The sequence below is a fragment of the Mesoplodon mirus genome, assembly GCF_964341445.2.
Source record: "Mesoplodon mirus genome assembly, chromosome: 8".
NCBI lineage: Eukaryota > Metazoa > Chordata > Mammalia > Artiodactyla > Ziphiidae > Mesoplodon > Mesoplodon mirus.
The window spans coordinates 53034888-53059176 of record NC_138984.1 but is presented as its reverse complement, the minus strand read 5'-3'; the positions used below and the strand labels follow the sequence as shown (position 1 = coordinate 53059176).

Sequence of the window (24289 nt, the reverse complement as noted above, 5' to 3'; positions counted from 1 at the left end):
CTTTTTAAGCTTTGCTATCTCTATATATGCTGTTCTTTTTCTGATTAATTCCTTTCCTTTTGTGTCCCCATCTTTCCCCAAGTTCACCTAACAAAAGCATCATTCAAAACCCTCTTCAAATATCACTTCCTCTGTGTCACAATCTGTATCACCTGTGTATCACCAGCCTTTGAGCCTCTTGGTTCCTATGTGCTCTCACTTCTACTTTAGTTTGAATCATGTTCTAGTGTACTTTACTGGTTCTCTCCCAAAGATTGGGACTCCTAGGACTCAAGCCATATCTACCTAGCAGTGTCTACGGAATAGTAGATTTCCAGTTAATGCCTTCTGAATGAATGAATAAGAGAGAAAAAGATAGAGAACTTCTTTTGTCTCATTAATTGTTGTTGTTGATTTGAGACCTTTGGGCTCATCTCAGATAAGCATCTCTATCTGAACAAAAAGGACATCTTGTCTATAGTCACCAGTACTTTAAATTATGTCTGCTACCACCCACCTTCAGTTATTCTTGTGGCATGGAGGTAATGGAGAAAAGATTTGTCTAAGTGGGTTTTGGGGGTTGGGGTCTTTTTAAAAAAACTATTAAAATGTCTAGCATAGGGCTTCCTTGGCAGTTTAGTGGTTAAGACTCTGTGCTTCCAATGCCGGGGTCATCTGTTCGATCCCTGGTCAGGGAACTAATCCCACATGCTGCGCGGTATGGCCAAAAACAAGAAGAAAAAGAAAATCAACTTAAAAAAAAAATGTCTAGCATTGAGTTGTCTTGCTTTCCTTCTGGTCATCCTCAGTTTGAAATGTTTTTATCTTGAACACTTGAAATGTATAATACAAATGCAACTGATTTCATTTTCAATTTTAAAGAAGAAGTTTACCCTGATTTCTTTAGGGAATGATGTAATTTTGTTCAGGGCTCCTGCTGTTTTGCACAGCTGGGCTATTGCAATGTTCTCTCCATAATCTTGGACAAGATTCAAAATGAAATGCAGAGGTGACAGCAATGGTGAGTTAAACCATACCCAGATAGAGTCAGATACAAAGCATCTTCCTGGAATATAATGTTTATAACTCACATAAGCATTGAAAGGCACAAAACACTAATGCCATTGTGTCACCCTAAGGCACTTTTATTATATAGTAATACTTCCAAGTACATTGTAAGGAGGATGTTGCAAACGTTCCTGCCTCACCAATTTTTATTAACTGAAATGTTCTTAATGGGATAGAAATTACTTAAAATCTGGAGGGGAGGTTAAAATTAATTATCACCCCATAATCTGCTTCTTTTTTTTTTTTTTTTTTTAAAGTAATGGACTTAAGTTTCCACAGAACTTGAACAGCCCTAAGGGGCCACATCTGCACTGGGATTTGGACAACAATTCTGCTCCACATTTTTCATAGATAACAGCTAGGGATTGTTATCAATCCAAGTCTTATTTCTTTACATTAGAACATTTTAAACCATTTTTTCCTTTAGCCATTGATTAACCTACCTTTTACCCCGGTATATTATTGAGGGTTTTCTATTTGAAAAGTTATTATGAATATAGATTAAGAAACATGTCCACTATCTGAGAAGCTTTCAATCAGGAAATGAAGGTTGCGGGGTGTGTGTCTCTGTATGATATATGTAAAATGTAGAATACTAGAAATATTGGAAATGAAGTTTACAATATAACTTCCATGGTACTTTTGTGGAAGAAAACATTAATTCCAGCTTGAGTAAGTCAGAATGCTTTGTAAAGGAGGTAGATTTAAGGTGAGTCTTACAGAAGAGGTAAGTATAAAACCAGCACTGAAAAAAGGAAAATTGACGAATTTATTGACTTTCCGGTGTTCGTGAGCTGTATTTTCACAGAACTGAGGTTGAGACTCGAGGGTATGAGGCTGTGAAGTTTCTGCTTTACTTCAGCTACATGTTTTATTTGAAAATGGCTTACATTGCTTTTTAAAAGTTTAAAAACTGCTTTTCTCGATTCTTTAGTGTCTTCTTTTTCTATATTACAGTGATATGAAGTATGTATCTTTCTTAACCTTTATCTAACTTTATTCATAAGTGATCCAAAAGTTTTCAATAAAAAAAAAAAAAAACAACAAAAGTTTTCAATAGAATGAGCCAATCTTTGGCATTTTCTGCAAGTTTTAATCACATTTTCTTTCTCTCAAGCTATAAGGTTAATTCAGAAAGTTAAACTAGACACAGGGGAACAAGGTCATGAGGAAAGGAAGCCTTGGTGTGCTGCCTCCATTTCTTCCACCTTCAGTCTTTGTGCCTTTCACAGTTTCCAACAGAGCTGTGTTAGGACAGACTGTCTGGAGGTTCACAGCCCCTGTGGTGCGTAGGAGCCACTATGAGGAGGGTCCAGGGAAGTATTTACTATTCTAGTGGAAAACAAGTAGCAGTTACTACTTATGATCACTTTGTACTTTGGATCTGGATTTGCTGAACCTTTCTTTGTAGTAAGACACCAACTGCTTAAAAAATAATCCATGAAACACATATGAAAAGGAGTATTTTTTTTATAACAAATTTAATCAGTTATACATATACATATGTTTCCATATCCCCTCCCTTTTGCATCTCCCTCCCAACCTCCCTATCCCACCCCTCCAGGCGGTCACAAAGCACCGAGCTGATCTCCCTGTGCTGTGCGGCTGCTTCCCACTAGCTATGACAAAGTGAAAGAGTGGCATGGACATATATACACTACCAAACGTAAGGTAGATAGCTAGTGAAAAGGAGTATTTTAAGAGGTGCACTCTCTCTGAAAAAAGATCTGATTCTTGAACTTGATAAATGGAATGGAGTATTTATAAATGGAATATTTCCTGCCATATCAATAAACAAAGGATGTCACAGTCACCAATGATTACAGCCCTCCAAAGTGAGCTGGTGAGCCCTGAGGAAACTCTGGGCTGAAAAGAATACCTGCCATCTAGCAGCCATCAGACTGCAGCCACTCCCTGCGGTGAGCCCTCAGGAAACTCAGGATGTGAAAATACAGGTCCCAGATAGCTAAGGTGCACATCAAAGGAATGACTTCTGTGAGCCCAGATTCTTGCATCTTCCCATACATAGAAAAGTGCTAAATTCCTTAACTTGAGATATCTGGTTTTCTTTATCTAACGATAGTCTTTTGACATCCCAATTACTTGCTCTTTGTTGCAAAACTCCTATATATCCTGGCTCCTCCCCCCACCTCTTCAGGAGCAGTTTCTCAGAGTTATCTGAAACGCTGTCTCCCGGGCTGCAGTCTTTATTTTGCCCCAAGTAAAACTTAACTCGCAACTCTCACGTTATGCATATATTTTTCTTAATTCAACAAACTCAACATACTAGATATGTTTGTAAATAAACTTAAGGCATTAACAAAAGAAAGAAAATTAAACTACTATATGTATATACACATTTGTATACATATATATATTATTTTTTTAATTTTTATCTATTTTTTTGGCCACGCCACGTGGCCTGCAGGATCTTAGTTCCCGGAACAGGGATCGAACCCGGGCCATCGCAGTGAAAGCACCAAGTCCTAACCACTGGACCACCAGGGAATCCCCTACAATATATTTTTTAACAATGATAATATTTTCCTGTTGTTTTATAGTAAATGACATATTTCCAGAGAGTAAAAGTTTATAGAACGGCGAGGCATTCAATTTTTTTTGCCATGACATTTGAAAGCATAATTTAACCTTTTTTTTTTTTGCGGTTCGCGGGCCTCTCACTGTTGTGGCCTCTCCCGTTGCGGAGCACAGGCTCCGGACGCGCAGGCTCAGCGGCCATGGCTCACGGGCCTAGCCACTCCGCGGCATGTGGGATCTTCCCGAACCGGAGCATGAACCCGTGTCCCCTGTATTGGCAGGTGGACTCTCAACCACTGCACCACCAGGGAAGCCCAATTTAACCTTTTTTTTAGTTACTCAAAGTTATCAACTACTGAGACAAGTTAGGCCCTTTACTTAAATCTCTTAGACTGTTTTAAGTTATGTGTCTGCTTCTTTTTTGGCTGTGCTGTGCGCCATGCAGGATCTTAGTTCCCTAAGCTGGGATCGAACTTGCACCCTCTGCAGTGACAGCGCAGAGTCTTAACCTCTGGCCTGTGTCTGCTTCTTAGTCTTCATTTTTGCTACTCCAAGGCCTTTTGCTTCCCTGTCTTAAGTGAGTTTACACATAAAATGAAATGACTCTTTATATTTTTTTATTAATATTAGTACTGAGGCTTTAGTGATAAATAACATTAGAAAAAATAAATGAAGTAATATTATCAGCTATTCCTTCACTTTTCAGTACACTTTTATTTAGAATCCCTATTTTAGGTTATTCAAAATATGTCAATTTTTCAATTGAGTTTCTTTTAAATTTTTACCATTAATTGCTAACATTCATTACTTTTTTATTCCAACATTTTTATAGTATTTTTAATTTTCTTTACCTTATTAGTTTATGACAGAGTGTTCAAATGAATCTAATGAACTGTTTTATCTACTTTTAACATCACTAGCATTTCCGTAAAGTCAAGTCAAGCCTGGGTTAGATCTTAACATTTGCAACTTCTCCGTATAAATTAACTTTTATTATTTATTGTTTGTTGTTATACTTATTAATACTTTGCAAGTAACATTTATTTTGATTCTAAAGCCAATTTGAATTTGTGTCATAAGACGATTTTCTTAGATAACATTTTCATTAAAATTTCTGAAGTTCATATATATACATTTTCTCTAATCAACTGGTTCCATAAAACCAGAGTCAATTTTTTATTTTGACATGGATAATATTTAATAAATGAGGACTGTGACTAGCATATGATTCCATTATCATAATTTTGACATATCTCATTTCTTTTTATGGAGTAAAATTGAATTCCTTAAGTAATAATTGACGGGCTGTGCACTTTTGAGCATATTCTGTACATAGATTCATTTAAGAAATTTGGAGCCATTATTAGTTCTAGTAGAAAGGAAGAAAAAGAACAGAGAAGTTATTCTACAATATATTAAGTTATATTGGGAAAACAAGGCACATCTCTATCCAATAAAAATGTCAGAAACCAAATATATTTCACTTTGCTATATAATACTTCCCTGGGGTTCATGTGACATTGCATTGTAAGAGAAATTATCTTTAACTCTGTCTAATACAGAAACAATCTATACAAATTCCACTCTAGAGGGAAAAACTTTATAGTTTGGACCCAGGAAATTTTATCTTGATGTGGGTTGGTTGATTTTTAGCCCCCAAAATCATCTCTTTAAATATTCTCTAAACATACAAAAATTAATTTTTAGGTATTTAATGTTTACAAACATTCCTGGTTTTCTTTCTTATTTCTTAATAGTCCTAGTGTTTCTTTATTGCCTAAGCCAATTTAAACAGCAGTTTTTATTTTTGGTAGCATTCCATGTCTTTTTCTTAGAATGACAAATTGATTTTGCAGCCTTATTTGATTCACATTCTTGTTTCCTTTTCAGCAAATAATGCCTAATCTCAGGCTTTGATGATCATCCTTTACTTTTTAACCTTTGACAGCTATCTACCCAACTCAGTAGGGCTCTCTATTTTTAGTCAATAGTGGCATTTTGGCAAGTGGTAGATGTGGTTAGCATTTTGTTTTCTTGTTTTCTTTTCATTTTATGTAACCATTTATTATTCTTACTTTTCTTTTAAAAAAACTTCTTATGAAGGCTTCCTTTGTATTATAATATATGACCCATTTTAAATGGGTCTCAGTTCTGAATTTGAATAGTGAATCTCTGACATTGCTTAATTTACATTTTCAAAAATTACTGGATTGAAATTTCAATTTCTTTCTAATGGTTCTAAAGTGATTGCTATGTGTCAACACAAGAATTTACAGATTAATACAAGTACTAGTTCAACTGAAAAAATTCTAATAACCTCGTAAAATTTTTTCTCTGAATCTTTTGATTGATTTGCATTTGATTTCTTATTTTGAAAGCAAAAGTAATTTTCTTCTTGTCAGAAATAAGTGGTGGCCTTATTTATTTACTTCACTTCCACCACGATTATATAACTGAAGAAAATATTATTTTAATATACTGTCTGAATTTCAACATGAGGTTCTTTATTCTGATGTTGTCTTCAAATTAATGATAGTGTTACCACATAAAAGAGGATATAAAACACCATACTGTAATTATTTACACTATCCAAGTAAAGAATTCGTTTTCTCTTTTATAAAATCTCTAGCCGAGTTGATCTCTGATCATTATTGGCAATAATCAGTTTGCCAAGTGCAAATGTTCACTGTCTTTCTTTTGTTTCTTAGTCCTTGTTTTCATATACTTTTGAAAGACTCCTTTGTTTACATTTGTGATCAGCTTATTCATAGCATTATTATACAACATGGATAATTTTGTATTTTTCATACATTTTTCTTTCCTTAAATGCACTCTTTGATTTCTCTGTTCATTACAACTAGAAATTTTAGTGATGTAAGTTATTTACTCCTCCAGTTGTTAAACAGTTTTTTTGTTTATAATGGCTTAAATATAGTGCTTTGCTTACCTGAAATAACAGATAATCAAATTAATACACAAATTAGATTCCTTTCCAGAGCCTTTATTAAACTTCTGAAATTCTTTTTCTATTAAATTGTTAGTTTATCTAAATAGATTATGAAGTTAGAAGCCAAATTCTGTTTTTGTTAAAGTTATTCTAAAAGCAATTATACTCCAATAAAGATATATTTTTTTAAAGTTATTCTATATACTATATAGCGAAATAGAAAGCACTGTGTTTATACTGCCTTAGAATTGGAGTTGAAAATCAGTTAAGGAACAAGGTTCTCCAGCAATTAATAAGTTCAAGAATAAAATCCTGAAAGTGTTAAGTTTGGTTTTTCTCTTTTTTTTTCTCCTGGGGAGAAAATGGCCAAAAATTAGGCAAAAGCACTCTAAGATATTTTTCTCCAAGGTTTAATCTTTAGAGTAGTTATTTTCAAAATGCAGCCTGAGAGCCATCCCCATGAGAATTGCTTTAGGGGTCCTTATTTTAAAAGTCCAGTTCTTTCAAGTCAGGATTTGGGGATTTGGTGCCTTAGAGTCTGAATTTTTAACTAATATCCAAATGATTCATAAGTATAATAGATTTTAAGAACCTAGAACATTACCAAAAGATTGGATCATGTTTTCTTTTTTTCCTTTTTTGCTTGTTTTCTTTTCATTTTATGTAACCATTTAATATTTCCCTTTTATAATATTTCCTATTATATTCCTATAATACATATGGAGAAAATGTAAAGAATCGTATTAGAGTTCGCTCACGTGATTTTTTTTTTTTTTTCGGTACGCGGGCCTCACACTGTTGTGGCCTCTCCTGTTGCAGAGCACAGGCTCCCGGATGCCCAGGCTCAGCAGCCATGGCTCACGGGTCCAGCCGCTCCGTGGGACGTGGGTTCTTCCCAGACCGGGGCACAAACCTGTGTCCCCTGCTTCGGCAGGTGGACTCTCAACCACTGTGCCACCAGGCAAGCCCTCTCATGTGATTTTAATATTACAAAACAGATTTTTTAAGATATGAAAAATATATGGAACATCTACTTCTGAACTATCGAGTATTATCAATCTGTATTATTCTATCATGAACTTTTTAAATATTTATTTATTTATTTATTTATTTATTTTTGGCTGCATTGGGTCTTTGTCGCTGCGTGCAGGCTTTCTCTAATTGTGGCGAGGTGGGGCTAGTCTTTGTTGTGGTGTGCGGGCTTCTCATTGCAGTGGCTTCTCTTGTGGAGCATGGCCTCTAGGTGCGTGGGTTTCAATAGTTGTGGCACACGGGCTCTAGAGCGCAGGCTCCGTAGTTGTGACTCACGGGCTTAGTTGCTCTGTGGCATGTGGGATCCTCCCAGACCAGGCTTGAACCCATGTCCCCTGCATTGGCAGGTGGATTCTTAACCACTGTGTCAACAGGGAAGCCCCATGATCTTTTTTTTTTTTTTTTTGCTGTACGCGGGCCTCTCACTGTTGTGGCCTCTCCCGTTGCGGAGCACAGGCTCCGGACGCACAGGCTCAGCGGCCATGGCTCACGGGCCCAGCCGCTCCGCGGCATATGGGATCCTCCCAGACCGGGGCACGAACCCGTATCCCCTGCATCGGCAGGCGGACTCTCAACCACTGCGCCACCAGGGAGGCCCCCCCATGATCTTTTATTAATTCAAATTGTACCTTAAGAGTAGTAACGGTTGAATGATAATACACATACATCTGAACTTGTTACATCATAGTTACCTCATTTTTCCTACTTGTGACCATTTTAAGATTAACTATGAATGTAGAGGAGGAAAAATAATTTTCCCTCTATGCTTCTCAATTCTTGGTTGAGAATCCCTGTAATAAAATAAAGATTAGCAAGAGAAAAAGGAACAGGAGTTTATTAACATGTATACAGGGGAGATACCTAGGAAACATGAGCAAAATTCCTTAAATGGCCCAAGCCACCACCTTAAATACCCTGTTCAGCTAAACACAAAGTAAATAAGGCAGGGGCCAGGGGTGGAGGAGGGGTTTTATAGGAAGTTTCCAGGAAAAGCATGGTTAACAAGTGTAAGATTTTTGTGTGGATTTAAGTCAATGCCTTCTTCATTGGTAAGAGTTTCTTGTAATTTAAGAGTCATCCCTCTATTCCAGGTATGGAGAGGGAGATGCCCTTAAAATAGAGTTTTCTTTTATAAATTTTCCTTTCAAAAGGGTAACTTCTACTTCATCTTCAAAGCTTTTCCTGTGTGTGCTATTTCTCAAAAATATAGCACAGAATAATCCTTATGCCAAAGAGGCCTATTTTGGGGTGGCATATTCTGCTACCCTTCAATGAACATCACAGAAGATTTTGACAGATTGCTGCCCACATTACAGGTATAACTCAAAATTCTTCTAAAATATTATAGTCTGTGTTCATTGTTTTTCTTTTTGTGTTTTGTAGTTCAAAACATTGCGATTGTTCTTTCTTTTATTGAGTGAAATTGTTTTTCCCCAGGAAACATAAATTATTCCTTATACATTTTCCCACTTATTCCCTTGAAATGTGTAATATAATACATAGCCTCCACACTGTTACAGATTGAAAATCCAAACATATTAGGAAAAGTGACTTACTCTGAGTCTCGACCTTATCATCAGCAGAAATAGGATGAGACATCATGCAACCCTAGGCTTCTACATTTTTTGCTTCTTCAGTTTTCCTTAAGTGTGGGTTTGACCAATATTTCTTTTGGAAAAGTTCTTCTTTCATTCTGCACTTAAATATGTGCGTTTAATTCATGTTACTCCCTCTCCTCATTCCTCTCCCTCCTCCACCACCCACCACCCCACCTAAATGTCAGAGTACTTTAGTAGACTGACTTTGTTATAAGGTCACAGTTGATGACCAGATTTTGGCATAAACACTTAAATTTAATACTCAGAAATCTGCTACTTCTCGAATAGCCTCTTGCATATTTTTAAAAGAACTTTTCTCTCTGTCCTTTACCGTCCCCCTTCAAGTAATATTTTTTCAGACGGGATATGTACACTGCACAGAAGACTTAATACGAGCTCAAAGTCAGCATTTTCCTTCTGGTCCTACCCCTGCAGGCCCTCCCTCCAATGGTAACACTATCAGTAGTTCCTTCCATCCTCCCTCCTTCCCTTCTTCCCTTTCTTCCTGCCCCCCCTTCTCTCTTTCTTTCTCCCCTCTTCCTTTCTCTCTCTCAATACTAACTGGATCGTATTTACCATACTATTTTTCTTTTCCGTATACTATTTTGCAGCCTGTGACTTACCAGTCTTTCCATATCAGCATATAGATCTATTTCATTTTTTTAAATGATTAGATAATATCTCATTGTATGGAGTTACCATAATTTCTCTAATTGGTCTCTTCTTTAATGATTCAGCATACTATGCAAGTATATCCCTGAATAAAGTCAAAGTATTGGACTTGCTGGATGGTCAAATCACTATTTATATTACAATAGTGTAGAAGTGCAAATTTCTCCAAACTTTCTCCAACACTGTTATCAAATCTTTAGTTTTTATTCATCTTATTCTGTTGGTGAAAAAATGGGTTCTCAAAGTTTTGATTTCCTCATCCCTAAGTATGAGTGACCTTGGGCATCTTTTGATGGTTGTTGAACATACTTTACATATGTGAGTGGGTTGTTCTTTTCTCCATTTTTCTATTGGATTGTTTGTCCTTTTTTTTTTCCCTTTCTGGTAGAAACTTTTCATAAATTGAGGAACTTGGTTTTTTGTCATCTGTATTACAATCCTGGGGTTTTTTTGGTTTCCACGTAGTTCTCTTTGTATTTTCCTTTATGCTTTTTGGATTTGATATAATGAATTTAAATGTCTACTCTGTTTTTATTTTTATTTCTACACATCTTTTTTCTATCACTTTTATGTGTTACTTCTTAGTGTGTATATATATATATATTTTTTTTCTTTTTTTGGGTGGGGGGATTGGGGCATGCCATGCAGCATGTGGGATCCTAGTTCCTCGACCAGGCATCAAACCCACGCTCCCTGCATTGGAAGGATGTAGTCTTAACCACTGGACCACCAGGGAAGTCCCAGTATATATATATTTGATCTTTCTGGAAATTGTCTTCTAGTGAGGGGTGAGGCAAAGACCAACTTTTATTATTTTTCCAAGTGGTTAGTGTAGAGGAGTAAAAAGTTTTCCCTGACCCTCTTAGGGTCCCTGGCTGGGTGTGAAAATTAAACTAACAAAGACAGATAAACAGGAGTAAAGAATACAAATTATATTGAATTTTTCATGTACATGAGAGCCATCACAGGAGAATGAAGACTCAAAGAAGTGACCAGAGCAGGAAGTTTTTATACCTTTTAGACAGTCAGACAATAAATTTGTGAAGAATTGACAAGGCAAAGGGGTTTGGGCTAGGAGTAGTAAATGGTGAAAATGTAACTAGGAAGATAAGGGTTAGTTTAACAAAGTTTGTTTGTAGATTCCTCTGGTGCCTTCCTGGACTGATAAGAGTCTGTCTCCAGGAAAAGGAGAATTTATTTCCTGCCTTTAGGTGGAAAGGAGGGAGTTTTTTCTGCATTTACTACTTCTTAATTGCCTTCAGCTCAAAATAATTTTTATGTCAGGCATATTTGGGGGCAACATATTCTGGTTTCCTTTATGAATTAATTTTCCTAACATCATTAGTTGAATAAACCATTTTTTTCCCCAAAATGCCACCTTTATCACATGCTCAATTCCCATATATGTCTTGCTTCTACATTCTCCTCTGTTTCATTGCTCTGTTTTGAATATTCCTTCAAAGGACCAGACTTTTTTCATAATAATTTGGAAGTAGCCACTTACTAAAATTCTTTAGGTGATACTTAGGTATTACTACCAATAGTAGTAGTCATTCTTCTATTAATTCTTTTGGTTTCTATGTACTTGGTCACATTATTTGCAACTAATACACTTTTTGCCCATCTGTTCTAATGTTTATATTTGTCATTTCTTTCTCCTGTTTCTGATATTGGTGGGAACATTTTTTCTCCATTAAACATGGTACAGCCTTTTTGGTTGAGATACATACTTTTTTCTAATGTGAAGAGATTTTCCTTTTAGTAATAGTTAATAATAAAGAGTTATCAAGAATTAAAGTCAAATTTTTTAGTTGCCTTTTCAGCATCTAAGGATTATCATATGACATTTTCCCTTTGATCTATTAACGTTGTGAATTATAGTAACAGACTTTCTTACACTGAAAAGTTTTTTTATTCCTGTACTTGAACTCCTCTTGGTCATGTTATTTATTCTATTAAGGGTCTACTGAATTCTATATTCTTAGTCTCCTTAAAGTGTTTTCTCAATAATCACATGTGAAATTGATCTTTGATTATCTTTTGTGCTGCCTTTCATGTTTTAGTACCCATGTTTTGCTGACTTCTTAAAATAATTTAAAGAGAATTTAGAAGTTTTTCTCCTTTTAGTACTGTCTGGAATAGTTTAGAAGCATTTCTTCTTGGCCACTCCTTTAAAAATATAGGACAGCCCTCTTGTCCTTCCTCTCAGCACAACTGATAATAGGTCGTAGAGCAGTAACTTTTTTTTTTCCAGTTTTTTATTTGAAAGTTATTTTGTCTTTACAGAAGAGTTGCGGGAAGATGAATAGTACAAAGAACATCCCTATACCCTTTACTCAGATTCATCTGTTGATAATACTTTACCCCATTTGTAAAGCTGTGACTTATAATGAAATTTCCTAGAGACTTGGTTAGAATAAAACTACAACATTAAGGGTGTAGCAGTTAACTGCTAATACTAGAAATAGTATTCTTCAAGCACATTTGCTCAGATCCAGCCTCTCTGTCCATTGCAGAGGCTTCTCACTGCTTCACTTACTTTCTTTTTTTTTTTTTTTTTTTTTTTTTTTTTGCAGTACGCGGGCCTCTCACTGCTGTGGCCTCTCCCGCTGCAGAGCACAGGCTCTGGACACGCAGGCTCAGCGGCCATGGCTCACCGGCCTACCCGCTCCGCAGCATGTGGGATCCTCCCGGACCGAGGCACGAACCTGTGTCCCCTGCATTGGCAGGCGGACTCTCAACCACTGTGCCACCAGGGAAGCCCAGTGCTTCATTTTTTGCTATCCCTCTCATGGGCATCATGAGCCATGCTTTGGAGTACAGGACTACTCGAGTGCACTCAAGTGGTTCAGCCTCAACTCAGTGACTTTGTCTTTAGAGAGAAGATTTTTGCCCTGTCCTGCTGTCCACTAAGGCCCACTTCCTTTCCAGCCTCACATGATCCTAGTATATTTCCTTCACGGGAAAGCTTGCTTCAATCCATGAGGAAGAGCCAGACCATCAGGGAAGTGTGACAGCACATTTCCCAAAGCGTAGCCTCTTCATTCTTGAGTAAAGAGAAGATCAGGCCTGTATGTCCATATTCCTGTGGTCTATTTCCTGCTCCTAGTCCCCTGTGAGACAAGAGCACATGACTGAACACACACACACACATACACACACACACAAACTCCCTCTCTTTCTCTCTCTCCCCTTTAAGAATAAACAATAATTTTCAGATATACCATCTAAACCTCTATATAGGAAAGAAAAGTAAGAACATTTAAATACTTCTGCTAAAACATACACTTCCTTAACAATAATAAGTGATAGAACATAGGATTTCAGTCTAACATTTTTCTATGTGGGTTTCTTTACTTAATTTAGTTCCTCATTAAGATTTAAAATCTACAGACCTTAAAAGTCCTCCAAAGGGGTATCTTCTAGAACAAATAGGCCAACTATTCTAAAGACAATCCACAAGCTGCTTATAACTGTATAACTGGTGAAATTTTCTAGTTTCAAAAAATTTTCAATCAGCAGGCATCTTTTGTATACAATTGCTGTATAAAAGCCATCACAGTACAAAAAATTGAAACTGAAATTCAATGTGTCAGTTAGGATCATTGTTATTTAGTTACTCTTAATTTTATGGAAAAAGACATTTAGAAAACCTAAAATTGTTCTCCTCAGTAAAATAGTGATTCATTATTTTGAAAATATTGAAAAAATGTTCTCTTGAAGTTAATGTATTCTTTTTAACTCTTCCTATATAGTTACCTAAACAGTTGTATTATTACTGAGTCAAAGCTTTTGTTCCAAATAGGTGATTTAGGCTTAACATTATGAAACACTGGACGGTTCCACTTTAACAAATTCTGTGGTAGTTAGAGCTCGAGCTTTGAACCACCTATACGTACATAATTAAAAAGTTTATTTCTAGAGTAAAAATAGTTTCAGCCAATTATTTTCCTATTGATAAATTATATCTAGAACTCAGCTATTCTATGCTATGTATAATTTCTTTCCTTAATGGGAACGTGAGATTACACTAATATACTTTTATTTTTTAATTTGGAATCATGTTTTGTTAGAGTTTGTCCTATCAAATTTTATCTTCTACTGATGGTGCCCAAAAAAGGAACAATCAACAGCAAATATTTAAAAAATAAATACCTAAGAACATTAGCAACTGATTATCTTTCTAATTTCTAGAAATCACCATTAGTCATTTAAGTACATGATCTTTTAACAAAGAGATGATGAATAGAAGATTTGGGGTTGTTACCATGAAAAATAACTAGATAAAAACTGATTGGAATTTCATTTTTTAGGTGAATTTTCCAACCAGGATAGGGTATTATCTTCAGATAAATCAGATACCTGAATCAGGTATGCAGATTCAGGAATTCATTCTTTTCAGTGATTCCAAGTTAATCAGATTCTGAGATTTTTCATTCAAGCTAACAAAACTCAAGGAAAACTTTTCATTTAGCTCACAATGCCTGCTTATTGATGTATATTGAGGAATGGCTTTCCTTGGCTGTTGTCACCCTAAAGAGGCAGAATGGACACTTTCACCCAAAATTTGGTTCAGATGTCCAGAATGATCCCACAGAGATGTCAATAGGATGTGAAAAAGTTTATTTACTCACATACTGCTTTCCAGGGAGAGCAGGGTAGGCTCCTAAGCAGGTATGAAAATGGCTGGAGAAAACAAGGAAAGGAGACTGGCTTGGTTTTTTTTTACTGGGTTTAGTGCTGCTATGAACATCGCCGTGCATGTATATTTTTGAATTAGAGTTTTCTCCAGTTATATGCCATGGAGTGAGATTGCTGGGTCACATGGTAACTCTATTTTTAGTTTTTAAAGGAACCTCCATACTGTTTTCCATAGTGGCTGCACTAATTTATATTCCCACCAGCAGTGTAGGAGGGTTCCTTTTTCTCCACACCCTCTCCAGCACTTACTATTTGTAGACTTTTTGGTGATGGCCTTTCTGACTAGTGTGAGGTGATACCTCATTGTAATTTTGATTTGCATTTTTCCAATAATTAGTGATGTTGAGCATCTTTTCATGTGTCTGTTGGCCATCTCTTTGTCTTCTTTGGAGAAATGTCTAATTAGATCTTCCACCCATTTTTTGCTTTGGTTGTTTGTTTTTTTGATATTGAGCTGTATGAGCTGTTTGTATATTTTGGAAATTAATCCCTTGTCGGTCACATCATTTGCAAATATTTTCTCCCATTCTGTGGGTTGTCTTTTCATTTCGTTTATGGTTTCTTTTGCTGTGCAAAAACTTTTAAGTTTAATCAGGTCACATTTATTTATTTTTGCTTTTGTTTCCATTACTCTAGGAGACAGGTCCAAAAAAATACTGCTGCAGTTTATGTCAAAGAGTGTCCTGCCTGTGTTTTGCTCTGATAAGAGTTTTATAGTGTCTGGAAAGACCTACATCCTTGATCTCAGTAGCAGACAATATTAGGAAATTTTGGAAGCTAGTTTATCAGTGGGTGCCTGGCAGGCCAACACAGAACACTGTTAGTCACACTAAGTGAAGAGCACCAAAGTCCAGGTAGGCAGGTGATTGGCACTAAGTAACTTTAGCAACAAGCAAAAGGTAAGGACCTGGTGTTAGAATCTGAGTCCCAGAGAAAGAATCCTATTTCCCAGGATAACAGGGAAGCAAAACAGACCCCTATTTCTAGAGAAATTGAAATTAAGAAAATGAGTGATGAAACCATGGAAGGAAGCAAAACCAGGGACTCACAACTAGGGCACAGGTTTGTGGTATGGTCCACACACACAAAATAAGGCCATGGCTCAGTTCCTGGAACTGTGCTCATGGTCAGAGTCATTGCAGGAAAGAAGCAACACTAATGATCTCAAGCCAGGTGATGATATGTAATTCTTAAATTTCTACTGCCTTGGAACTAACTTGGTCCCGGAATTTTGTTTAAGTGGTTTCAGCTCTGAGGATTGACAGGTTTTGAGGACAAGGAAACATATCAGTCATTATACTCTATATTGGTGCATAATTACTCTTTGGTTCGGATTTACAAAACTAAGTTATGTGAAAGCTTGTTCTTTTCTCTTAGGGCTAAGATTTACCTCTAGGTGAATCTTAAATTTGACTCTGTAGGCCTAAAGGTTGGGTTGTGTGCTACTTCTTGGAAAGAGATAGAATATTAAGGTGTTAAATTATTTAATTTTATAATAAAATATGTAGTGTGCTTTGTGTATGTGTGTGTGCATCAGTTCCTAAGTTACCTTAACCTGTTAACAAGCCCTGCCGAACTTATCCTCAATTTTACTCTTAAAATACTAAGTAGAAAAAATGTTTTATCTTCACCTTCATCTTGTTTCAATGCTGAAAGCTTTTAGACTTTGTTTTGACTCTGTACTTGAATGTTATGCCTCAAAACTTTGAAATGGTAACTAAAAATATAATTGCTCTTGGACTAAAAACTTTTCAGTTACCTTCCTCCCTTTTGTTAAAAATAGTAAACACCTTTCCTGTGCCTTGGTCTTGCCTGTCCAAGAGAATTTAAAGTCCTTGATTTTTATTTAGTCATCCATTCACTCATACCTTCAAATAATGTCTGAGCACTTACTATATGCCAGATCAGAAACAAAATCACTTCCTGCATTCCATTTACCATGTTTCCATAATGGAAGCTTGCTAAAAGTCCACAACTTAATTTTTCTCTTTTCTTCTTTCATTTCACTCAGCATTTAAAACTTATTTTAAATTGTTTTATGTTTCTGTCTTTTTTCTCCTTGAAGAGTCGTGTAAGCAGGGTCTGTCTTTTAGTCTTTCTCATGGTTCATAATAGTAACTCCTTTTTTTCAAAGTCAGGATTATTGAGGTATAATTCACCCTTTTAGGTAAATTCACTTTTTTAAAAAATTGAAGTATAGTTGATTTACAATGTTGTTGTTACAATGTTACAATGTTACAATGTTAGTTTCATGCACACAGCAAAGTGATTCAGTTGTACATATACATATGTATATGTATATATCCATTCTTTTTCAGATTCTTTTCCATTATAGGTTATTATAAGATATTGAATATAGTTCCCTGTGCTATACAATAGGTCCTTGTTGTTTATCTGTTTTATATATAGTAGTGTGTATCTGCTAATCCCAAACTCCTAATTTATCCCTCCCTCCTAAATTCACCTTTCCTAGTGTACAATTCCATGAGTTCTGCCCAATGCAGGCATGTAACTGCCACCACAAGATACAGAACAGTTCAGTCAGTCCCCAAATCTTCTTGCATGCTGCTGTCCTCCTCCCACCCCACAGCCCCTGGTGTGCTTTCTGTACCAGTTGTTTCGTCTTTTCCAGAATGACATAAAAATGGAATCATGTAGTACCTAGTTTTGGGATCTGACTTCTTTCACTTAGCAAAACGCATTTGAGATTTTTTTATTATAGTTGCTTTACAATATTGTGTTAGTTTATACTGTACAGCCAAGTGAATCAGCTATATGTATACATATATCCCCTCTTTTTGGGATTTCCTTCTCATTTAGATCACCACAGAGCATTGAGTAGAGTTCCCTGTGTTATACAGTAGGTTCTCATTAGTTATCTATTGTATTTTATTTTTTTAAAGGAACAAACACTATTTATTTATTTAATAAATTTATTTTATTTTATTTATTTTTGGCTGTGTTGGGTCTTCATTGCTGCACGCAGGCTTTCTCTAGTTGCAGCAAGCGGGGGTTACTCTTTGTTGTGGTACGTGGGCTTCTCATTGCAGTGGCTTCTCTTTGTTGCAGAGCACGGGCTCTAGGCATGCTGGCTTCAGTAGTTGTGGCACGTGGGCTCAGTAGTTGTGGCTCACGAACTCTAGAGTGCAGGCTCAGTAGTTGTGGCACACGGGCATAGTTGCTCTGTGGCATGTGGGATCTTTCCAGACCAAGGATCGAACCCGCGTCCCCTGCATTGGCAGGCGGATTCTTAACCAATGTGCCACCAGGGAAGTTCTCTATTTTATACATAGTATCAGTAGTGCATATATGTCAATACCAATCTCCCAATTCATCCCACCCCCCACTTCCCCCTTGGTATCCATACGTTTGTTCTATACATCTGTGTCTCTGTTTCTGCTTTGTAAATAAGATTGTCTATACCAGTTTTGTTCCTTTTTTATTGCTAAATGGTATTGCATTGTATAGATTTACCACAGTTTTTATTCATGCACCAGTTGAAGCACGTCTGAGTTGTCTCCAGTTTCTGGCTTTTATGAACACAACCACTATAGACATTCATTTAGTAACCAGTTTTTAAATGGGGACAGCTTAGAGATTGGGCAGTGTGATATAACTGTGAAAACAATCGAGACAGCAGTGATGTGGGCTTTCATACTACTTTTTCATCTAGTTAACTGTGAACTTCAACAAGTAATTTAACCTCTCTGTACTTACTTCTGTTGTAAAATGTGCATGATTTAGGACTTATTCTAGCTTTAAAATTACATGATATTGTGCTGTATAGGTAAAGTATTTACTCTTGTGTTCTCCAAGCGGAGAATTACACATGGTCACATACATCTTTGTAAAATTGAGTTGTATGAAATCAGTATAACTAATTTTTTTGATATTTGAAATTGAAGTATAGTTGACTTACAATGTTGTGTTAATTTCTGCTGTATAGCAAAGTGATTCAGTTACATATATACATATTCTTTTATATTTTCTTCCATTACAGTTTATCATAGGATATTGAATATAGTTCCCTGTGCTATACAGTAGAACCTTGTTGTTTGAAACCAGTGTAACTAATATTTTAAATTAGTGGTCCTTTTGTCTCTAAGTTAAATCACAAATGACTTGAAAATAATATAATTTTCTTAATAAATTTTAAATATCATGATAATCTTGAGCTCTTTATTAACTATGTAATCCAGATGATTTTACGTTGGAAAATTATTTTGACAATACTTTTAAATAAAATATTTGATAAACATTTTCTTTCAAACTATTTTAACATTTATTTATTTTTAATTTAGATGGGTCTAGGAAAGACAATTCAGGCAATTGGCATCGCTTACTTCTATAAGGAGGAATGGCCACTTTTAATAGTGGTCCCTTCATCTCTGAGGTACCCTTGGACAGAAGAAATAGAGAAATGGATCCCAGAGTTGGGTCCAGAAGAAATCAATGTTATCCAGAATAAAACTGATGTTGGGTAAGAACAACTTTTTAATCTTTAAGAAAAGAAAAGCCCTCCTGTGTGTATTTAGCATATAGCCATGTTTAGAATGAGATTATCACAGAATTTGGAATGAAGAGAGTAATATGGCGAATTTTATTTTACACTTTAAAGTATGAATTATTTATCTAAAACCCAACTGTGTATTTGATGTCATAAGCTCCTTTATGGTATATTTTTAAAGTAAATGTAAAGTATACATGCTTTAAAAATATATGAATATACCTATGCTGTATATACCTTAAATTTACTTTAAGCAGACTATTTTAGGGTTGAAAAACAAATTTTACAACTTTTCAAGGATTAACTTGAAGATTTTGAGCTTTTATTATCAGCAACTATGGCTGGTTTTGCTTTCTAAGTTGTTAGTATGCAAGTTTTATGTATAACTGAAAATTAATGTTAGGCAATTTTACTTTTTTATTATTTTAATTTATAATTTTAATATTTTCTATATTGAAAATATTTGTTTTGTGATTATTTGAAGTCCTTACTCTAAAAATCAATCATAGTATAGCTACCATATTTTTCTCCTTTTGTTTTCTAGCCATTGGAAAAAACCAATCAATTTGAATAAACCAACCAATTTGAATATTAATAATTTATTACACTGAGTTTCTGGGTGAATCATGCAAATTATCATGTTCTCAGAAGTTCAAAATTACCAATTTCTCATCCACAAGTAAAAAGCGATGTATCTACTAGAAATAAATGATAATACTTAGATTTTTTTGTGCATGTGTGGTAGTATTCTACTATATTGTATTCTCTAAGGTTGTAAACATAAAGAGTGTTTGTAGAAATAAAGGTGGCCTTTGTGAATGTGGAAGGAGGACCCAGATAAAATAGATGGCAGCCTTTTTCTCTTTCAACGGTGGAACTCTAATTCAATGAAATATGTCTTCCTGGGCCGAAGAAAATTTAGACACTATTTGCATGGTCAAAATCAAATGTATGCAATAATTATAAATTTTCTCTCTTACAATAAAACTGCATAAAATTTAAGACAAGAATTTAGAGAATGTAGAATTTATTAAGGCCTTCATAGTCATTTTCTGTAGGCTATACCTTATTTAAAAGTTAGATTTAAGTATTTTTAAAATATTTCTCCTCTATCATTTTTAATAGCATTTAGGTCTTCTAATTTTTATTGTTATTTTGGAAATATATTGTGATTAAATAGTGGCTAGTATTTTTATTTGAATAATAGTTGGGATATGTTTGACAGTACTACAACCCTACAGTGTAACTTTTCTGCAGGACGTTAGCTAAGGGCAGAAAAACTTAGCCAATGTCTTCCAGGTACTTAAAGAAACAGCTTTAGGTATATAGCAACATGTGGTAACATGTATTTACTGCAAATACATATACCTCCTTTTGTCATGCCAGTTATGCCTGGACTGTCCACTAGTCAGGATGTGGCAGGATAGCAGCTACAGTGACCTTTGAAGCCCTTGTCTTCTGTATATTGCTCTTAGTATATCTAAGTTAGTGATAATAACCCTAAACTTTTCTTTTGCAGCTTTTTCTGGTATTTGAGTACAGTAGGAAATTCATAAGACTCTATATTAAGTAGATTTATCCAGGAATTAAATGCAGTTGTCCTTAAGAAAAAAAAAATGCATGTTAGTACTGGCTCTTTAGGAGATCTGACTTTTCTGTTAGAGAGTAGAGAACTGCAGAAGACTGACACTGTCATGTGGTTTTCACTGGTGATATAGAAACACAAAAGTGATATGTTTTATTGTTAATGCATTTATTCGTATAATTATTTCATTCTACAAACTCATTGGGAGCGTAGCACTGTACATACAAAGCTGAAGAAGACACACTTCCTGTCCTCAGTCCATCTTATGATATAATAAAGGAAATAAATATATAAAGGAATAATTTCATTACAGTTTGATAAAGAATATTATAGATACGTAAATTATAGAGATAGTCCAAAAGATCAGAGATAACTTTAGCCCAATGTGTCTCTGTGTGAGGTGGTACCCTCCTCCTCTTTCCCCACACTCTATCACACCAGGGCCAGGGCCTCACTTGTTTTCAAAGTGATAAGGACTCTATTGGCCTTTTTTTTTTTTCTTAACATCTTTATTGGAGTATAATTGCTTTACAATGGTGTGTTAGTTTCTGCTTTATGACAAAGTGAATCAGTTATACATATACATATGTTCCCATATCTCTTCCCTCTTGCGTCTCCCTCCTTCCCACCCTCCCTATCCCACCCCTCTAGGTGGTCACAAAGCACCGAGCTGATCTCCCTGTGCTATGCGGCTGCTTCCCACTAGCTAGCTATTTTAAGTTTGGTAGTGTATATATTGGCCTTTAATGGGAGGGTTCAAAAATGTGAAATGCCCTGAAGTGTTCTGGACAGACCTGTAATACTAAGTATCATCTTGCTCGAAATCACAATAGCACCTCAGCTGAAAAACACTGCTATCCTGTTTGTGGGAAGGCTTCATTGAATAGTTAACTAATCTTTGAGTATCTACTTTTTTTATGCATGATTCTAGATGCATGGAAGCAAATATTCTCAGAAAGTAATGTACTTATCCTAGTAAAATGTGGCTACCTGGATGTCAAAATATTCCAAAGACCATTTAACCAAAAATTTGGTTTTGTTAACCAAATTTTAAATTTGGATTCTGATTTGTCATATTTGAAGATGGTAAAATCTTAAGAGATACTGGGTTTCAGTGGTAGTACGATCTCTTCTTATTTTTCCTCTTCTTTCTCCTCTGTATTTCTTCCCAAAGAAATGTATTTTTTTAATGATAAATTGGTTACTAAAATATTTTTAAAGTACATGAATTTTCTTTTCTAGGAGAATATCGACCAGCAAAGTGACAGTTCTGGGTTATGGTCTTTTAACCACAGATGCGGTGACTTTGATAGATGCACTGAATAATCAGAACTTCAAAGTAGTTATTGTAGATGAATCACACTACATGAAGTCCAGAAATGCAACTCGCAGCAGGATTTTATTGCCAGTAGTACAGAAAGCCAAACGAGCCATTCTTCTTACAGGAACTCCAGCACTGGGAAGACCTGAAGAGGTATTAAAATCCTTATACTCTGGACTTTAAAAAGGAATTGAATCAATCACTGTTTTTTGCAGTTTTTAATTTTAAATCAGATGCCTCAAATGCCACAAGAGCACATTGGGAAATTCTAGATATCTATTTATAGTTAAATATATCTTTTACCATGACTGTTTTTATCTGTTTACATGTGAACCATAGCCATGCTTGTAGGTATATATAAAAAATAGTTTTTAACTTCATTATAAGATTTTCATATTGAGTACACATTTGTAATATTCTTCACACTTGTGTTCTTATGGTTCTTCTATGGTCTCAATTTTCATTTATCTAGTCTATTTTACATTATAAACGCCTTATGACTGGTGTTGAATCTACTTTGTATCTTTTATACTGTGTTACATAATTTCTCTCTGTTCCTCTTTCGCTTCAAAATCCACATTTCAGAAGGTAGACAGAAAATAGAACTTATATGAAGACCAGATAGGGTATCCACTTTGAATGGAGGGATAAGGCATTTGTTGGATTCCCTATTTAGCTTTTACAACTCTAAGAGGCAGATGGGGTATGGAAGGCTGAGAGGAAGAAATGAAGGGTGAAACACTCTAAGGGTCAGTGTAACCTAGGGAAGCACTGTCTATTAAAGTACACTTAGTCATAGAAAAAAATATGAGCCTATTGTCTGGTAGGGTTGTTGTAAGAAATAAAGGAAATATTGCTTCGAAAGTACCTTGTCATGTGCCATAGTAAGCACTCAACTAAGGGTGTCCATTGTTATTTTTGATTCTTAAGCCAAGCCTGAGAAGCAGCTATTGCATCGCGTCTCTACTAGTATTACCAAGGCTCTGCTTTTGTTCTCCACCCTGGGAGTCTTCTGAAATATACATAACAGTACATAGACTGTGATGGTAAAATTCTCAATTTTACCTTTTATATTTTTGCTCTGGATACTCCCTGGAAGTGGGAGAGTGGACCCCAAGTAATTTACTTACGTTCCAAAATTATGTCACTGAATAATGGGGTTTATTATGTCTTAATAAAAAATACATAAAATGTATCATTTAAGAAGGAGAATGTATAAAAGATATATGTATTTTAAGTGATAGTAGTAAAATGAATACTCACTTACTGATTACCTACTGTAAGAAAGAGAGCACTGACAATACAGTAGTGGCCCTTGTGTCCCATGTGATTACATGCCAGTACCTTCACTCCTCACCCAGGATAGCCACTATTCAAAGCAAGGGTAATTCCTGGTTTTGTGGATCACGATGGTTATAAAAATTGGGGATGTTTGGGACTCTTTAAGAAAAAACTATAAAATTACAAGTTCTAAATTAGGAGTTCTGAAAGTCCTCCAACTTTGTTTTTCTTTTTCAAGATGATTTTGAATATTCTGGGTCCCTTGAATTTCCATATGATTTTTTTTGTAGAACTTGGCATTTTTTGCAGAGAATCCAGCTTAGATTTTCATAGGTATTGTGTTGAATCTGCAGATCACTTTGGAGTGTATTGCCTTGTTAACAGTATTAAGTCTTCAAATCCATGAACATGAGATATCTTTCAATTTATTTAGGATTTAGCTGTTTTCCAACAGTGCTTTGTAGTTTTAACAGGATAAGTCCTATGCTTCTTTTGTTAAATATTTTATTCTTTTTGATACTGTTGTCAATATAATTGTTTTCTTAATTTCATTTGTAGAATGTTCATTGCAAGTATGTAGAAATACAATTGATCATGTATCCTGAAACCTTGCTGAACTCATTTATTATTTCTAGTAGTTTTTAGTGGACTCCTTAGGATTTTTTGTAGACAGTATCATATATATGTTGCTTAATTGCCCTGGCTAGAACTTCCAGTACAATTTTGAATGGAAATGGCAAGTATGGGCATCTTTATTTTGTTCCTAATCTTAGGAGGAAAGCCCTCAGTCTTTCACCTTTAAGTATTACCTGTGTTACCTGTGTTTTTTTTGTAAATTTCTTTTATCAGTTAAGTTCCTTTCTACCTCTTGTTTATTGAGTGTTTAATCATGGAAGGATATTGAGTTTGTCAAATGCTTTTTCTGCATTTATTGAGGTACTTATATATTTTTTGTCCTTTATTCTATTGATAGGGTGTATTATAATCATTGATTTTCAGATGTTAAACCAACCTTGCATTCTAAGATAAATCTTACTTGGTCATGATATATAATCCTTTC

The 24289-nt window shown here is 35.3% G+C and overlaps 1 protein-coding gene across 1 annotated transcript in view; it reads left to right on the top strand.

Annotated features, from left to right (window-relative positions):
• ZRANB3 (zinc finger RANBP2-type containing 3) overlaps window positions 1–24289 on the top strand; it is a 254833-nt gene that overhangs the window by 113675 nt on the left and 116869 nt on the right. The window contains exons 4-5 of the mRNA XM_082631346.1: window positions 18837–19015; window positions 21870–22101. Of these exons, the coding sequence (XP_082487472.1) occupies window positions 18837–19015; window positions 21870–22101 (411 nt within the window). The remainder of the gene's footprint in view (window positions 1–18836; window positions 19016–21869; window positions 22102–24289) is intronic.